The sequence below is a fragment of the Bicyclus anynana genome, chromosome 7, assembly GCF_947172395.1.
Source record: "Bicyclus anynana chromosome 7, ilBicAnyn1.1, whole genome shotgun sequence".
NCBI classification, from domain to species: Eukaryota; Metazoa; Arthropoda; class Insecta; order Lepidoptera; family Nymphalidae; genus Bicyclus; species Bicyclus anynana.
In genome coordinates, this window is record NC_069089.1 from 1,005,366 (window position 1) to 1,024,708 (window position 19,343).

A 19,343-nucleotide genomic window follows, 5' to 3' on the forward strand; every position below is an offset into this window, starting at 1 on the left:
GGGGGGTCGACTAACACTGCGCTATCCGGTACTGGGTCGCCATTTCATCTTGGGACCCCAAAGTCAAAGCCACTCGCCCGCTTAGTGACTTTGAGCTTTCACAAGAAAACCAGAGTTAGTGACCAAGTCTCGGAGCCGCAATTCATCACAATAGTAGTAGGAGGGCCTAATAGAGTACTTGCATGTTGTTGAGTACTTCCATCAAAAATGAATCCTTAATATAGGGCCGCATTATTAGAGTTTATATTACCTACTCTTATAACTTTTTAGGATCCATGTTTGCGGAGCCAATGTCACTGAATATGTTTCTGCCTACCAAGTCCTGTACCGATTAAGATAAGAATCATTGTTGACCTCGGTACAGTATTCGAGCACGAGACATACGGTAGAACTTGTACTCAAATATTTTTGAACAGAATCATCTACGGCGCTTACATTATAACAAGGACTGCGCGATATGTTTGTACCACGAATTTTATTGTACAGTGGTAAATGCTACTTTGACTGGAGTCTGATAAAATAGCTTTTATAACCAATACACAAAGCTAAAATGAAGTGTTTTGATTTTAGTATAACGTTCGCGTTTGTATTTAAGTATGATCCAAATTATTTGATAAATGAGCCCTAACAATGTATTTATTAATATACTCTGGGTGACAGACTGCATTTTACACTAAATTAATCGACGCAATGGATTTTGAATCCAAAAGAATCTAGGAAAGGGTAAGGGAAATAATAAGCTGATGATGATATATAAATCAATATTCCAACATCACAACCATTTAAAATTTCCTGAAATTCACTAATCAACAACAAAATAGGATAATTAACTAATTTTTTTAACTCTCACTGATATAAGGTATATTGAAAGTCCACATTCTTGCTTTTAAAACTCTGTAACACATATTTGTTTTTGCACTTTTTCCATCAGATTTTTGCCGGTAAGCAGTACGGTGCATACTAAAGAATAGATAGAGATACAACTAGGGTACTTGTCTCTTTCTTTCATAACCCAATCATTCGATACATATCGAACAATCCACAGTGTACCTGCGGCGCGTCGATGAGTAATGATGACATTGACATTTGTAGCCAAACCGGTGGGCGTGTTGTGTCGATCAGACACGAGCTCTGACAGTATTGTAGATCACAAACAAGAAGTACACGACAGGCCAACTGTTATGGATATCCGGTCGAATATTTGTGCAGTGAGACCAATCAGAGATTTGCATTACGTATTTGGTCTACCTAATGGTCCATTGGATTGTCGGAGATTTTTTTTTTTAAAGAAATTATCAGTACTTTGGAAGTTGATAGTACCCCTCATGTCTCGAAGAGTACGCAAGGCCATGGAAGCTTAAAATATGTCTTTAACCGACTTCAAAAAGGAGGAGGTTTTAGTGGTTTCTATAGATACATAAAAAAACGAAAAGTCGCTCACCATGAAAAAACGAAAACTGCGTGATGTTCAAAGATGAAATTCGGCAGGGAGGGCAGTATATAATTAGACGGTGTAGCTAAGAACGGATTTTGCGACAGGGCCAGATTAGGGGCAGAAATTCTCCTCTGAAAGTCCTTAGTGTCCTAGTGGGATGTTAATTATTAATTTTAATTATATTTAATTATTTATTTTATACTAGCTGACGCCGCGCAGTTTCATCTGCGTAGTTTCCGTTCCCGGATAAATAGGGGATAATATATAGCATATAGCCTTCCTCGATAAATGGGCTATCTAACACTGATAGAATTTTTCAAATCGGACTAGTAGTTTTTGAGATTACCGCGTTCAATCAAACAAACTCTTCAGGTTTATAATTAGTATAGATAGATTGATGTTAATATCTATTGTAGTTAGATAACATGAACTATGTATTATATTTTTTTTAATATTGTAAACGTTGTGAAGATCTGTAATAAGTTGAACATTCACCATTGGACACAACGTATGTAATCAATATGTATACACGATACAATGTTCTGCGGTTGGTCTTCCTAAATAAATAAATGTTGCTAAATGCTGCTGCTTGTTGCAGATAATCTGGGCAGCGAGCGGCAGCGCGGGTTATAACTGCCCATACGGACAGAACTGCGTATTCGAGCCGTCGCCACCAGGCCGGGCCCCGGCCTGCGCGCAGCCTGGTCTCACATACTGCCTGCACCCCGACCCATATCCTGAGTGAGTTGAAATTTTGGAATAGGGCACCATTTTTGGTATTTGGAAATGCTTTACTACGACACCACAATGGTAAAGACCAACAGCTTTTCCAAATCTCAAAAATGAATCGTGACAGCAGCAGAGTTGGACGGAGTTCCAGTCCTGGGTTCGATACTCGGCTGGGCTGATTGAGGTTTTCTTAATTGGTCCAGGTCTGGCTGGTGGGAGGCTTTGGCCGTGGGTGTTACAAACACGTACAACAAAAACGTACCACCAAGCGATTTAGCGTTCCGGTACAATCTCGTGTAGAAACCGAAAAGGGTGTGGATTGTCATCCTACTACTAATAAGTTAGCCCGCTTCCATCTTAGACTACATCATCATTTACCATCAGGTGAAATTGTACTCAAGGGCTAACTTGTAAAAAAAAAAATCCACTATGTCCATCTAAAGCTTGTTTTGATATTTCAGAAAAGTGATCCGCAAATTGGTCGAAGCGGGTCAGTACGACATCCGCACGCTGCTGTCCGACGAGAGCCGGGACGACTTCGACTCCAAGAAGAAGGGCGGGTACCCTTACGGGTACGGCCCCAACTCGCTGCCCCACGTCGACCAGATATCGCTGGTCGACGACGGACAGTTTAACAAGGACTACAACAAGTTTTACGGCAAATTCAACCACGGTGAGTTTTAATACAGATCTATACTAATATTGTAATTGCGAAATTATAACAAGTCTGTCTATCTGTTACCTTTTCACTGCCTAAATACTAAACCGATTAGGATCAAATCACTACATAGTATAAAACAAAGACGCTTTCTCTGTCCCCGTGTATGCTTAAATCTTTATAACTACGCAACGGATTTTGATGCGGTTTTTTTTAATAGATACAGTGATTGAAGAGGAAGGTGTATATGTATATCCATGGTTCCCGCGGGATTTGTGAAAAGCTAAAATCCACGCGGACGGAGTCGCGGGCGTCCGCTAGTAACAGTAATAAGCTACTTTTTATCCCAGAAAAATCATTGATTCCTGCGGGATTGAAAAAACAGAAATTCAGGCGAATGAAGTCGCGGGCGTCCGCTGGTATACGATAAACAACCGTTTAACTTGCAGACTTTACTCTAACAAGCACTGTAAACCTTATTCTTCAAAAACGGAGTAATCGATAAATGGTGGTATTTTTCGATTTAGAGCTCCGTTTTTTAAATTGTACAATAGTTTTTAAAGAGAATCCAATGATATTCCACACTATGGGATAAATGAATAAAAACTTTCTAGTTTTAACATTCTTTCAGCTAAGCCAAGGATTGACATGGTGAATCTATAACTGTTCCTCGTTATCTATGAAACCTTAAAAAAGATCCAAATCGAAAATGGGACCAACTTGAAAGTATAGGTAATAAAAAACTATGTTAAATGTTTTACCTGGACTTTCATACAAAAAACAATGTATACGTATTCATGAATGCGGATTAACTTGCCGTTTATGTCGGTTATAAATGCATCTATAAATAAAGTTTCGATCGCATATTTCACGAGATATTAGAAAAGAGACCTCCCGAAGTGACAAATTATAATAACCGGTTTTATTATCAGACTCGTAGAGAAAATTCCTATTCATATTTGTTATTGATTGGATCGCATACCATTGGGTGAAAGGTTGATAAATACCCAAGCCAATTTTAATAATAATGTAACTTATGATTAATCGTAATTAATGATTTCATATTAATAATAGTGGGTGTGGCTCGTACCTACCAGTGTCTATACTTTTCAATATGACGAAAAAAAAATAAAATTCATCTAATATACAAGTAATTCATGACTTCTTCGTTACCGAGAGATTATGCGTTCGATTTCCTGTTTAACTTAAAAATGACGCAAAGTTCCCACCCAGTTAAAAAAGTATACGTTTGGTATTTATTTTAATTAATGTATGAAGGGGTGTACTGTTAAATTCTTCATTAACAGTCTCGGCTCATTTTCTCAATTAAAAAAGCATACTTGTGACATTTACCCGTTTCAGCTTTTTCTGCTGCGGCTCCAGTTCTTGATTCTGTCTTGATACCTTAAATTATAATGTAGTTTTTCCATTATTTTTCAGACGTCTACTCCGACAAGACACCATTACAGCCACCATCACCATCAGACCCAGCACCTTACAACGTGAAGGCGTACCAGTCATCAAACTTCACCAAGTTCGGCTTCCAAGGATACCACACATCACCCACAACATTCTGGAATCCAGCCATTAACCAATACGAATACGACAACCGAAGATTAAGGCAGAACAATGGTGTTCCAAACATTGATATATACAATCCTAACTATTTTAACTCGCCGTTGTACCAGAATTATGAGTCAGAGTGGTTGAGACAGACGTCGAGTGGAGTGACCCAGTACAACCCTAATGAGTGGTGGAAGTAAGTAAGGAACTTTTAATACTTAAATGATCTGTAAGTCAAGGCTGTTAAGTCTATGACAGACGAATAAACAACGTCTTTCGGGAAGACTCGTCTCTATTAAAGACTATGTAAGCTAATTACTCGTAAGGAACAATACTTTTTACCGCAGAATCCACAGAAGAATGACGTGCTTGAAGAACAATGATCCTATTTTCTTTTCTTCTTCCTGTCTGTCAGCAACTTATACCACTCCCTGCATCGCTTTGTCTTCTTACACTATTCGTTTCTGTCCTCCGGAAGCTGTTCTCAGCACTTGTGGGCACTGGTGATTTAATCGATGACGCAAATTAAATAAAATGGGCACCCCATCAATTCTTTCCATTAGGTGTGATTAAAGGAACAAGCGAAATCTCATCTGTCAAACAAAAATACCTTAATCATGTTTTTTGATCCGATAGACGTTCCTTTCCTAGAAGTAGACCTTCACTAGAAGGCGGCTCTGAGCTTGACATACTTTTGTATTTACTAACTGAAACAATTTCAGAAAATGAAAGAAAATTTAAATGAGAAAATCTTGGAAGAAAAAAAGCTCAGTATTTGACAGCTCAACCCAGGATACAAATCCAGGACCTCGTGTTTCAATACCAGATAAGATAACCACTGGACTAAGTTCAAAATATCTCTGCTACTACAAAAAAGCTGTCTCTAAAAACGCCAGCAGGTACAAAGTTCCACAACAACCAATTTCCCTGATTAGATTTTTTCATCAGATAAAAAATGTAGTCACTAGCACAAGAGCTAGTATTTCCCTGATTGGTTTTTGTCACCAGATACATATCGCCGTCGCGCTCGGACGCCGACGTGACGATACAGCGCTCGGTCACGTTCCCCACGCACACCAGCACGCTGCACAAGCGGCGTCGACGCAACGCCGCGCTGGTGGAGGAAGCTGCCAAGCGCACCCTCACTGGCGCAGAGGCACTGAGGATAGCCTTGGGGCTGGCAAAGTTAGTCTATTTAAAATCTATTATAAAGAAAAATGGTTTGTATGTTTTTAACAAATAAACTCATGAACTACTAGACGATTTGATAAATTTTTCACCAATGACGATCAGTCCAGGTGGACTGAGGACATCAAGCGGATTGCAGGGAGCCGCTGGATGCTGGCGGCTCGAGACCGTTTGGAAGTTCTACGCGAGTACTACCATACCATAACCACCAGGTTCTGCTAGTAAATAAAAGCAAGCGTTACTTTGTGGACGTTCAATATGAACAGGGATCATTATTACCAGGATTGATTATTACCAAGAATTGAGCAATTTTAATTATCCATTTAAGTTGCACGTTGTGAAAATATTCGATTGTCATTGCTCTCTTTCATCTCCCCATGTAAACAGCCAAACAGATATCGATGAAATATGTTTAAGGACTTTTGCTGGACAAGCAGCTTTCCAATAAAATAAATCCAAATCTGATCTCCCACAAGTGCTACATATTATACAACATTCAGGCGCACACAACGTTCAAACTTACAATACCCCTTTTTGGTATACAAAAGCATATTATGTTTGCCTCCTTAACCTATGTTTACCGTAGCGAAGACGAATCAGCAGAGCGGCCCCGTCGGCAGGCGTCCACCAACACGGAGGAGCTGTGCCGGGTGCGCACGCAGTTCACCACGCCGCGCGCAGCACTCAACAACAAAGGCAGCTGGCGGTACGTCGTCAACATGCCGGACGACATGACGCAGCTGGTGCGAGTCGAGATTTGCGCGTAAGACATCTTCTTCACCTATTTTCAGATCTTAAATAAACTAGAGCCAATACCGAGGAGCTGTGACGTGTCTAGACTCTACACGTAGCTGATTCAAGCTGATATTTGCATGTAAGGTTTGATCGTCGTGCTTAATACAGTCCTCATTTGCGGTGGTGCAGACAAGTGGCTTATAGCTTGGCAAATTAGTTCGTAGCACTCTTGATGGTCCGACGCGCCGGAAAGGGGTTAGCGATACCAGCTCGTCCTTACCCACGTGGCCCGCATACCATGGGAGTGTCATCCAGACTCAGAATGGAGAGCAAATGGTGGGTGAGTCCTTATTTAAGCTGAAACGAATTAATGGCGTCTAGTGTCGGCCCTGATGGTGGAGGAGTGATCCAGATGTAGCTCGTTCAAGCATCCCTCCGTACAGTTCTTTACAACGGCGGGAGCAAGTGGCATAAACTGTTATTCAGCCGCATATTAGTATGAGGAGATTGCAACTACAGGATCGAGAGAAAACAACTTGTAGGATATCAAGGCGTCCCGGTAACATGTTAAAAGCAAACTGTGGACTTAGTTATTTAAGCCTAATTAAATAAATAAAAATTGACTATTGACTATATGAAGGAACGAATCAGCATAAGACACTGAGGAGCTATTCAGAATATGTACACAGCTGGGATGAGTTGAAATCGCATGTAAGATATTTTGATAACTGAACTCTCAATAAAGTATTGATTTAATTTAGCTTAGAATTAATCAGCCAAACCAGATTTCAGACATAACTGATGCAAGCAGCAAACTGATATTTGTTTGAGGCTAGAGAGACAAAATAGCGCAGCATCCAGTATCAAGGAGTTTTGCAGGATGCATAGGCGTATATAGAGGGTGGGCCGGGCCCACCCTAGAATAGTCCAGTGCCCACTCTAGAATTCTGGCCTACCGATTTAAAATTCTATAATGGACGCCAGAACACAAAATGTACAAAGAAAAATCAATAAAATCAGTCGACCCGTTTCAGAGGCCAGCGTCCACAAACATTGGACGTTTCCAATGTACATTTCTATAATGAGTGTCGACTCTGTTCAGCGGTATGTCAGGGGCTGGCCCCTTAAGGTGGGCCTGGGCCCACCCTAGGAAATAATCCTAGATACGCCAATGGCAGGATAGCGGCATTACCTAGCATGCATGTTGATTTGTTGAGCGTTTATCCACACCTAGGAGTCCGGCGGAACATTTTAAGTAATTAGGTACTATTTTCTACACATAATTCAATATTGAGAGTTATAAGAAATGTATGCACTAAAATTAAACAAAATTTTATACTGGTATATCCTCAATGTATTAACATTTCCGTGGAATATAAAACAAAAACATAACATTTAACCTTATATATTAATGATATTTTTACACAGTCAATAACCATTAGCTACAAGTCAACATAACATTTATCTTACAAGTAAAGAAACAACAAGTATTTTTACAATAAATCAATACATATAAAAGTTTCAAAATAACTAAGTATAGATTATTAAGCAACTTAAAGGAAGGGTACATTTAATTCCGCGGGATTTGTGAAAAACTAAATTTCACGCGCACAAAGTCGCGGACTTCTGCTATTATTAATATCACCTGCTAAATATTTAAAAACTAAGATATAACATATGTGTATATAACAAACTTATAAATAACATATATTGTATAATATTGTAATATTGCAATTTAATGATAAGGCCACAGGTTTCTACTTGATATCGTACTGACTACTGGAACACTTGGCACAGGTGTATAGTCTGGCAAGTTCATCGATGACACTCCCATGATATGCGGGCGACGGGGGGAAAGCCTGCGCGGGTGCGAAATCGTGCATGCGTGGAAGTGAGGTGCATCAGTTGTGGGTTTTACATTCATCGCTACACGCCCCCCGGCCCGCGCGGACCATCGATAGTGTTACGAACGAAGTTGCGAAGATAACACTAGTCTCGTCAGATCAAACTTCAACCAATTTAAGCAGATGTCATTGCTTATATTCTAATCGATAATCTTTTAAAGTATGGATTTTGTTCTTTGTTTAAACATACCCATTACTAGTAGGGCCATAAACGTATATAAAATAGGAATTAAATCATGATTCAGTGTTGCGAGTGTCTCCATATTTGATTTTCCCCAAAATATTTAGTATTCCTTTCCTGAAACCAAAAAACTGCCTTTGACTCATGGCACTAATGTCTGGCATTAGGCTTTTCAGATAACATTCGTGTGGAGAGAGCCTGGATTTGGTATATTGCGACAATATTTGAGATCTACTCCCTTTTTTTCTAATCACTCTTTTATTAAGTCCTACTTTGAGTTCAGGTAGCGTTGATACTTGTATCTTGCCGTTCTGGTCTTCGTATTCATCATCATCATCATCCTCATCATAAAAATCAACATCATCATTTTCTTCTTTTGTTCGTTCTATTGTAATGTTGCCACTGCTTACAGAAGAATTATCATCATCATCATCATCTTCTGAGTTCTCTTTTTGTGATTCGCGTTCTCTTTTAACTCTTTTAACCAAACTTTTATCCATATGTTTTGTGAATGGGATCAAGAAATCCAAATATTTTGTCAAGTAGTACGGCTTATTTATTCTAAAACTTCGTGTGTAGGATGATCTGACTGATCTCCACTTTACTTTTAAATCGGCTTCTAAAAACAAGAAATTGAATCTATTTATTTGCATTTAGAGTACCTACAAGTCGCAAGAACTGCCTTGTTGATCCATCACCATGTGCCTGACTTTTGGATCATAAGGTCCTGGGTTTAAATAAAATATAAAACCTTGCTAATAAATAAAAAGTTTTTCTTTCTTACAGAAAGTCCTCAATAGCAAAGTTGAGATGTTTGTGTTAAGACGCCGTATCTTCCGGCACCTCCAGTCGATCAGTATTAAATGAAAAATTATCGGTTTTGTACTAATGGTAACGTAACCTGACATTTCAAAATTATTTTTCTACTTCCATTTCGTAATCTACTCAATATAAAACCTCAAACCAATGAGTTATTCTTTTCCGCAGATCGCTTGGCGCCTCCTTGGCGTAGTGGTATGCGCGGTGGTAATTTACAAGACGGAGGTCCTGGGTTCGATCCCCGGCTGGGCCGATTGAGGTTTCCTTAATTGGTCCAGGTCTAGCTGGTGGGAGGCTTTGGCCGTGGCTAGTTACTACCCTACCTACAAAGACGTTCCGCCAAGCGATTTAACGTTCCGGTACAATATCGTGTAGAAACCGAAAGGAGTGTGGATTTTATAATAGTGTGTATAAAATTAATATATCTTTAAAGAATCCATCATTATTTTACCCACCAACCTACACTAAAGTAGAGAAGCGGGTCTAAGCTGTAATTCCCTGTTCTAAAGAGATATCCCTTTCAAAATTGCCTGTATGAAATTATACTTGGTAATTTCTAAGTTCTAGGGAGCTCCTAGTCTTACATTGTATTTGTAAAATCAGTTACCTACATAATCTTTGTAACAACGGTTTTCCGCTATGGGATGAAGGAAATTAAGGAATGTAATGCCATCTTGTGTTCCATAGCAGATTTAGTATATGTTTGCATGATTTTTTTCAAACTAACTTAAGATGGCGCTGATAGAAATATTTTTTAAATAAACAAAATACCTACCTACGTAAATGGAAAAATATTATCACTCTCAATTTAATTAAATTTTACATTATCCATTTACACTACTGAAGCGATGTGCTGATGGGTTAGGTAACTGTTATAATATTATTAATCTTAACAATAATATTGTCTTACCGGTTAACCCCTTAAATCTTTTCCCGATTTCTCTCCACGCTTCATCGACAGCGGTTTTAATACCATATTCTGCGTGTTTGTTATCGTACAAGCATGGATGTTGTTCCACTTCTTTCACAAACTCGATAATTAATCGCATGTCGTCACTCAAACTCGACATTTTAACGCGCACTCTGTTCTCCGTGCCTCCAATGTATGACAACTAAATGTTTCGAACGTAAGTGACACGACAAAATGGCGTCCCGTGAATAGTGTTGTGATTATCTATTCATCGATAACATGTTGATTCGTCTAATAAGAATGAAATATATTGACTTGGATATTAAGGTTAACTAAGAAGAAGAACTTTTCAATATGAATACTAATGCATTGAAAATTATTAGTTAGACACCTGTTTCGACTAGGTACATATAATCAGTCTGGGTTGGGAGTAATAATAATATATTTGTTATTTAATATATAGATAGATATCTATACCTATTGTATACCTAGTATTAATACTAAATTATTTATCAATGGTATTAATTAAACCTTTATTCGTTAATGTTCGTTAAGTTATGGGTGATGAAAAGATTTGGGATAAAACGTCATATTAACAGATGGGCATTGTTTTCGTTACTTTGAGAAATTTAAGCAAAATATAAAATATCACGTAATAATTTAACCTTTATTAAAAAAACTACCAACGTTGATTCAAATTATTTAATCGATAAATAAAAATTGTTACATCTTTATATTTTTCATAAATGTAATAGAAATTTTATCTTGTAGCTTGTACTGACAAATCTAGCTAAATCTTGATCGATAGACAATCATACTTATCGATGTTTCCGACCACCCTACTTATTGTATCACGTCGTTCACCTTCACTCGAAATGGTGCATAGCAACTTTTTGTCGAACAACATAATATTTTCTATTTACAATAAGTGTTCAGACTTATAATTACTTAATGTGAAAATTATATTTTTGCTATTTTAAAATACTTATAAGATGTTTACAATATCAGATTATTAAAAAATTCATATGAATTTAGTGAAAATAAATGTAGCGCCATCTGTTGTTAAATAGCAAAGTTTAATATGAAATAATTTTAATTTTAAGAAACTAATAATATTCTCTTTCTGTCTCAGGTCAACGGAATGCAGTAGACTGTGTTCATTACCAAATGGCTACACTTCCCGGTGTGAGCAGAAATATATTCAAAAACGACTGGTAGCGCTGCAGTCGAACGGACAGAATTTATATACAGATGTTTTTTGGATCCCAAGCTGTTGCCAATGTACTGTAGTAAACAATAATTAATATTTTAAACTGCTTTGTGATGTAATTTTAAGTGCTGTTGCTTGCTGTGGTTTGTAATTATGTATGCAGAATGTGGTGCCGCTACTAGATACTAGATGGCGTCGAATGTTAAAGCTTTTAAGTTTTGAAAAGCTTTGTAGAGTTAAATGTTTAATTCTAAGAAATATTCCTACAAAATGTTTTGTATTATTATCTCTTTTGACTCAATTTTATCGATTCGACTCGACTTTTGATTTTGTTTCACGAATATTATGCAATATGACAATAATAATTATATTTTTTTTTACATTTTGTGATTTTGTTATGAAAGACAAAATAATATATTAGATATTAAAATCCTGTGCATCAAGTATTATGATTATGTATATAGATTAAAGCACTTTATGAATTTATTTTTTTATGAATTTTTTTTTATTTATATAATTTTATTATCTCGATGTTAAACAATGTCTCCGTCTAATATCCGTTTGCTTGATTGACTCATAATATTATTATTACTATATTTGATTAGCTTATCTATAATATCATAAATAATCGATTGAAAATTAGAATTGGTCTACTTTGCCATTTATTTCCAGGGGTCCAATTTGATTGTATTCCAATTTCGTTTGAAATTAAAAGAGATATTATTGGTTAGTACCTAAATAAAAGTAAAATTTAAATAAAGTAAAAGAGAGAAAAAATATTTACTAATACCTACCTACTTTTTTACAAACATTAAAAATAATAAATATTATTCTAAGCTTTTTTACATCTTTTGTACGAATACGAGTGTTTCCATGGTTTTGTTGCCATTAACTCAAAATCTGGTACAGACTATGGCACTGTAAATCATAAAAAAAATTTATACTAATATTATAAAGAGGTAAAGTTTGTGGGGTTGTTGCACTTGAGACACGTGATATTTATTTTCTTAAAATGTACAAAACTGAAAAGTTGTAGGTGCTCTGGACCGGATTCGAACCCAGACTTTCCAGAATCTGAGGCAGTGGTCATATTTACTGGGCTATCACTGCTCTTAAATACATAACCTTCTACTAATTGTGTTGTCGTAAAACGTGTTCATATTATATGTATTTACTATTATAATTATTCTTAATTATTATTGTACATTTACTCTGTTTACCATTAAGATTAAGAATACCCAGGTTCCAACAAATCTATCTACATAAGATCATTATAATATGTTTATTTAATTAAAATTGTAAAAAGGTAATAAAATAGTAAAACAAATGTCTTTTATTTAAAGTCAAAATGTAACGGTAACTCTATCGAAAGATAGGTATTGGGTTCGATCCCCGGCCTTTAGCCTGGTTTTCCACTTGCCATGATTGTTCCGTTAACCATAATGTTACTATTTTTTGTCTCTCATATCATATATTAGTCAATTGAAAAAAATAACAATATTAAAATAAATATAAAATACAAAACACTATTAAAAATTTATAAAAAAAATCAACCTTCCCGCTGCGGGACATTTGAGTGCCCAAGCAACCGGTGCTCCAGAGTGAGGAACCTCCTCACAATACGCGCCGTCTCAAGAATCACTGCCTTCTGTATCCGACTCTTGATCTAACAGTTAAGTGAAAGCTTCATAAGATGTTGGTCGAAGCTTTTCGCTATACCATTGACTGAAACAACTATCGGAACAATAATAGTTGACTCAACATTCCACATGGCGGTCATTTCGTGAGCAAGGCACTATATCTATAGGTCTATTGGTCTATTGGCTACAATATACCTGTCAGTGATAATCGTTCGGTCCCAGTAGAGCAACGCACTGCTATTTTCGATAAGGCCATACTACTATCAAATTTTATTTTAAAGGCCCGATACAGGCCCAGGCCTTCCTCCTTTATAGGAGAGGGGATATAGAGCATAGACCTACCACACTGCTCCAATTTGGGTTGGCGGGCTTACCATGATAATGTTAAGTTTATAAACGCTATTAAATGTCAATGTTAATGACCGGGCTTTACCTGCTCTTTGAGGCACGGGGGTGAACATTTAGCTGACTTGGAAAAAATAAAACTATATATTATCTCAGATTTAGGATTCGAACCCAAGACATCGTGATCTAAAACCACATAGCCTTACCAATGGACCAACGAGGAATTTAATTAAAACTATATATCTATACTAAGTACTCGTAGTACTTATAAGTCCAGTCAAGCTTTGCTTTGACGGTTACGCAACCAACCAATGGCAAGAAAGCTTTCGGCGACAAACAGAGTTTCTACTCGCTTTTATATTTATGATACTCTCCCAATGACTCCCGATACAGCTTTATTATTTTACCACAGAGTAACCAGAGTGACTCTTTAAAGTAACGTGTGAAGCCGGTGCATCACATAAAAAACTCCCTGACAACCGCATATTCAAACTTCTTTCATAATTTGTATTTCAAAATTTAACACTAACAAAAATTACGTCAATTAATATAATAATCAATAATATCAATAAATAACCAATAAAAATAATACTCCATCTTTTTTCTTTAGTTTTTGTGAACAGCTTTTAAAATATTTAAAAACATGAGACGTCATTTTTCTTGAAAAACATTGAAAATTACTGATGCGACGCTTCGTGTCGTACTGACTCGAGAATGTATTCGATTTTGAATTTTGTATTTGGAGCGGCTACGGCAACGTAGTGTTCCGTGCGCTCTATATGTTTAATCTGTGTTCATTAGATTATAACTAGTAAATAAAAAGTTATACTAAAAGAACCGAATAACAAGTGGATGAAGTTGCAGACAATAGCTAAAGTAAATATATTTGTAGAATACTTATAATAGTGGTAAATATTAGGGAAAAAAGTTTTTGCTTTTGTGCCAGGCCTAAATTTCAATTTTTATAATGTGATTGGACTATAGAGGTCCAATATTATGAAGTAGCTACATCTCTTTGATTCAGTTCTACTAATCCGATTGCATTAATACAACTGGGGGGTGAAAATCCAGTGTAGGGGCCCGTTGAGTCAACCCCGGGGTAAACCTACCTTAACAAATTGTGACGTAAGCGAAAGCGTGTTCCGTATGCCTTATTTATTGACCTCGAATTTGTGATGAACTAACTTTTTCTCGTATTAGTTATTAGTAGCATTTTTTTTAAACCGCGATTACCACGAGAAGATCAAGGATTTAAAAAAAAATACTCCTGAGCAACGTGAGGTATAAAAGGAAAATAGAGGTAAACTGCTTCCGTACCCAACAACTAACTTTTCATCTCACTACAACGAGAATAATGTTACATGCATGCAAAAGAAAAAAATAATGCTAAATTATTGATTGAAAGTATTGATAGTAGGAATCATTTTATTAGGGTTTATAAAATACTCGAAATTAATGGACTTAAAACCAGGGCATTGAAAGTCTACAGGTTTCAAAAGACCAGAGTTGTTAGGGTGACAGACTAGAGGCTTTTATAAAATTCCGAATGTCTGATCATCACAGAATCTCACTCTATAAATAAATAGCAATCTACAAATTGAAATTGTTGGTTAACTAGTGAGTGTCGTAAAATTATGTCCTATTTCTTACTAGCCCTTGATTCGTGCCATAGATATAAAATAAAGGGGTGTGGATTTTCATCCTCCTTCTAACAAGTTAGCCCGTTTTCCTCTTAGATTGCATTATCACTTACCATAAGGTAAGATTGTAATCAAGAACTAACTTGTAAGTAATAAAACAAAAGTACGGCAGCCAAGAAACCTACCAATGCATAGCCAAATTTTGGCAGGTTTTAACGGTCCAGAAAAACCCTCAAGCGTCAATCTTAACAGTCTACGTTATTTTAATTTTTTTCTTAACGTTCCTATGTTCCTTTTACAAAATAACGAAGGTCTGGTCATCACAGGCGCTTAGTCTATACGACCATTCATCTAAAAGTCAAAGTAAGTCATATCAACTCTTAGGGCACACTTCGAATAACATTCGAAGAAGATATTTTGGCTATGATCATCCCAAAGCATAGCTAAGATTCCGGTAACTTAACTAAAAGCTTCCCTATATCATGGGCAATTGGCACAGTATGTTTTTTTTATTATTCTCTCTAGAATAATTCTATATTACAAACAATATTCTATAAGTGCTACACGTGTAGCCCGTACAAAACATTACGACGAGCCATTGAAACAAGCGCCAAAACTCGCGCTTTTAAAATAAAATCCAAGCAAAAAGTCGCTCGACACGCGTTAAAAGTAAAAGAGGAAGCGGAGAAAAAATCAATGCTTTGCGTTTTATGTTCTGTGCGTGTGACAGATCGGTTGTCATGACAACCACGGCGGGGGAAGTGGCACAACCGAAAAGGACGTAACACAATGACAGTTGAAACAAAATGGCGCCTATGTTCACCGCGCAAAGTTAAGTTTACCGCGCATTATATTTTACGCTGTTATTGTTCTATAGTCTTTGGTAGTTTGGTCGTGCGTCGTGCGAGCGAGAGGGTAGATGGCGAGGGAGCCGGTAATCGATATTACGCACTTTTGTAGCAATAAAATTGGCGCGTTGCAAGAACGGTTGCACGCATTGCAACCTTTTTAATTTTTGATTCCGTTCCAATTTGCCGCAACCATTTCTGTACTACAAAGCTTTTGGGAGATTACTAACAATGTTTCTTGCAAAAGCTCCTAAATAAAAATTTAAATGATGATTTTATAGTAGTAGGAAGATAATTTAGTATTAAAAGTATGACTACGTTTAAAGTTTATTATAAAATGTAATTACTAGTTACTAAGCGGAATAGGAATAAGAGAAACTTCGTGGAAAACGAAGGAAACCTGTATACCGGTAAATTTTCTCTGCGTGTACGATGTTTGCCAATCCGCATTTAACCAGTGTTGTGGCATTCTGACAGGAGACTCGTCCTCAAAAGTGAGCCGAATGTGGGTTGTTAATGATGACGTCGCGAGCATCTGCTAATATATATACAGCATATGTGCAGATGATTTTATAATCAATATTTATGTACGTTTGATATGCAATTTGAAATTGGTTTCTAATTTCACACTAAAATGTAACTACTTAATAAAAATGTAATCAATAATGCGCAGATGTTCGTAAATGATGATTATGAGAAACAAAAACGACGTTAGAGGGAGTCATTTATGTGGTAGTGAAAATTTGATCAGTCACCGCTGGACGCAGACTAATGGAAATATAGACAAGACACAAGGGAAGATGTAAATACATAATATAAGTCAAAGCAAAGTTTGATTGGGCTGCTAGTTATTATATAAAACAAAGTAGAATTATTTGGAAATAACTGGACTTTTGCTTGTGTCATGATTCTTGGGTGTTATTTTTTAGTTTTGTACTGTAAATGGCATTCGATATGAGTATGACTCTTTGATATATGTAACTGGAAATAACAGCTCTCATCTCATTCGCTGATAAAACATTCACGACGTAATATTTACCAATGAGAATGTTTGCCTCGCAAACGACCAAATAAGACACACATCTAGAAATGATATTTTGCATAATTATATAGATTACAATGTAAAATGTCTCATAGACTACTTTTACTTAATATTCCTACAGAAATTGTCACCGGAGGAAACCGCGGTGTACGCTTATTAGACCTAATTAATATTATAGTTGCGAAAGTTTTGTAGATGTTTAGGTTATGTCACCATCATACCAATGAAGCTCCAACTTGTTGCCTGGTTCGCCACGGGAAAACCATCGCACACAACTAGAACAGGATCGAGGAATTTATCCAAACCGCTTAAGTACACGCTCAATTATGGCTCGTTTGATTGAACGTCTATCTTTATTGTAGTCTGTGTCACTAGGTGGAGGGGTGCATGGATGCAGGCGATGGATGACTCTACACTATACATTTGCAAAATTACATTTCTCTCACATTAATATTGTATGGATCGACTATTTTTCATAATGGAATCTTTTATTTCGATTGAACATGATAACTGTCATTTGGATCAATGGTTAGTATGTGTGGCTTGTGATCATTGTGTCCTAGGTTCGAATCCTAACTAATACTGTTTTTCGTTTTAAAAGAAAAAAAAGGTAAAAATACACAGCCTTGGGTTTTAGACCACGTTAAGCCGTCGGTAACTGTCATTATCATCAACATCTGATATTTTGATTATTGATAGTTCCAAAAAAATATTATCACCCTAAGTTCACCAACCCGCACCTGAACAGCTTGGTGGGTCTAAACACCATATCCTGTCTACAAGGAGAAAGGCCTGCCCCTATAGTGGAGCTACCTTCCGAACCGGTATGTACAAATAGTCAAACTTGATTGAGAAGTGATTGCAAAAGTCTGCTTCAAATAAACGGATTTTAATTTTGGCCATTGAAAATAAGATGATAATGATGACAAAACATCTGTTTAACCCATTTGAGGTCACTGTACGCAACTGAGTACAGACATATCCATAGGTGTAGATTGTAGAACTCTGAAAGTTAAGTAGGGTAATCATGTAATTTTACTTTATTATAAAACTGTTTAAATGTTTTGTTAAACATTATGCGGGTAGTCTGACATTTTTTGATAAATAGTGTCAGTTGAAGTTTCATCACGGAAACATTGTGCACGTAAGTGAATGATATTATATTTTTTTTCATAACCATCGATTAAAAGTTTGTTTTTTCATAACATTTGTAGAAAATAGATGTCAAAGTAAGATTTGAATTAGAATTCAATAAGTTATTTGCAACCACAATGAAACTAGGATCATACAAATTGTACTGTACGCGTTTGCGTACAATGACAACATACGTAAGTAAAATAACTGGTTTAGTTTACATATTCCTTAAAATGAATAAACAGCAATTTACCTCGAGTATGCTACATAGGGCTTGAGAAAGCTGTTGATGGTGTTTTACGAGATAGTGATGACGATGAAAGTGATTTTGCTATTATACCAACCGATCCAAGTGCATTGATTGATGAAGAGGAAGGTGCCGAAGAGGATATAGCAGGGTGTTTCATGCCGCATGATAAACCTGACACTATGAGGTATTTACGAATCCCGAAGATGGCAGTAACGAAGATAGTGATGATTAACCACTGGCGTCAAAAATAAGACGACAAGATGTTACCCGCCAATCCGATCCAATGCCAATCTGGCGGAAATGTGCCTCTTCATACATTCAACATCACAATGCGATTCGTGAAGAGCTAAGAGGCCTAAACCTATACAAATATTTGAAAAGATTGTTGATATGCATATCATATAGCAAACTTTACGCAAATCAGAACAATCGACACAAGTTTTGATAATATTTGGATATCACAAGTTACCCCCAGAAACAATGTACTGGTCTCTAGATCAGATGATGCTTAGAATTCATCGACAAATCTCTTTCAAGACATAAGTTCCGGGATATAAAAAGAAACCTTCATCTTGTTGACAACAACTTAGCAGCAACATCTAATGATAAAAGATAATGCAAAGATAATGTAATGTAAAGTATATGTACAATGTAACAGTCCAAAAAAGCGAGAGAAAACAGATGTAGCGATAACACATTTATCTCAAACTTTCAACAAAAATATGGGTGGTGTTGATGAACTTGACCTATTATCTCTTATTATCTCTTTATACAGAATTGATGTTCATGGTAAAAAGTGGTGGTGGGTGTTATTTACTTACATTTTGGATTTGTCTGTTGCTAATTCTTTGCGTTTATATGTAATGAGTAGTGATACTAGTAACGATAAACGAGTAATGATACTATACTATGAATAGGTCACTTTCACGTCAAAACTGAAACACCGCTGCAGTGTGTCCTTTGTCTTGCAAGAGTGCGCTGGTAATGCAAGAAGTGTCTCAAAACACTTTGTGTTGAAAAACCGTGTTTAAAAATTTTTTATACATAAGCGGTCATTGTACTCAGTTGTGTACACCCCTGTAATTTCATGAAAACTAATATTTTTCAGTATT

General features: G+C 36.5%; 2 protein-coding genes across 3 annotated transcripts in view; one reads left to right on the top strand and one right to left on the bottom strand.

The window, feature by feature from the left end:
* The window catches only part of LOC112045091 (protein spaetzle 5), a 38,985-nt gene extending 27,546 nt beyond the window's left edge, over positions 1–11,439 (top strand). Inside the window, exons 3-8 of one of the 2 annotated variants that reach the window (XM_024081157.2) lie at positions 2,034–2,176; positions 2,626–2,837; positions 4,263–4,581; positions 5,394–5,570; positions 6,160–6,336; positions 11,255–11,439. In XM_024081157.2, the coding sequence (XP_023936925.2) occupies positions 2,034–2,176; positions 2,626–2,837; positions 4,263–4,581; positions 5,394–5,570; positions 6,160–6,336; positions 11,255–11,426 (1,200 nt within the window). In that variant the 3' untranslated portion in view covers positions 11,427–11,439. The remainder of the gene's footprint in view (positions 1–2,033; positions 2,177–2,625; positions 2,838–4,262; positions 4,582–5,393; positions 5,571–6,159; positions 6,337–11,254) is intronic. The other variant, XM_024081158.2, reaches the window with a different exon arrangement.
* LOC112045092 (uncharacterized) lies at positions 7,822–10,517 on the bottom strand. The gene is made up of 2 exons (XM_024081159.2): positions 10,123–10,517; positions 7,822–9,012 (listed from the first exon to the last, which is right to left on the bottom strand). Exons 1-2 carry the CDS (start codon positions 10,280–10,282, stop codon positions 8,447–8,449), a joined length of 726 nt encoding a protein of 241 aa, XP_023936927.2. The 5' UTR covers positions 10,283–10,517; the 3' UTR covers positions 7,822–8,446.
* Positions 11,440–19,343: the final 7,904 nt, after the last annotated feature.

Coding starts and splice junctions, on each gene's coding strand:
- LOC112045092 (XM_024081159.2), bottom strand. CDS start 10,282: ATGTCGAGTTTGAGTGACGACATGCGATTAATTATCGAGTTTGTGAAA. Junction 9,013..10,122: donor AAGATTTAAGGGGTTAACCG/GTAAGACAATAT, acceptor TCTTGTTTTTAG/AAGCCGATTTAAAAGTAAAG.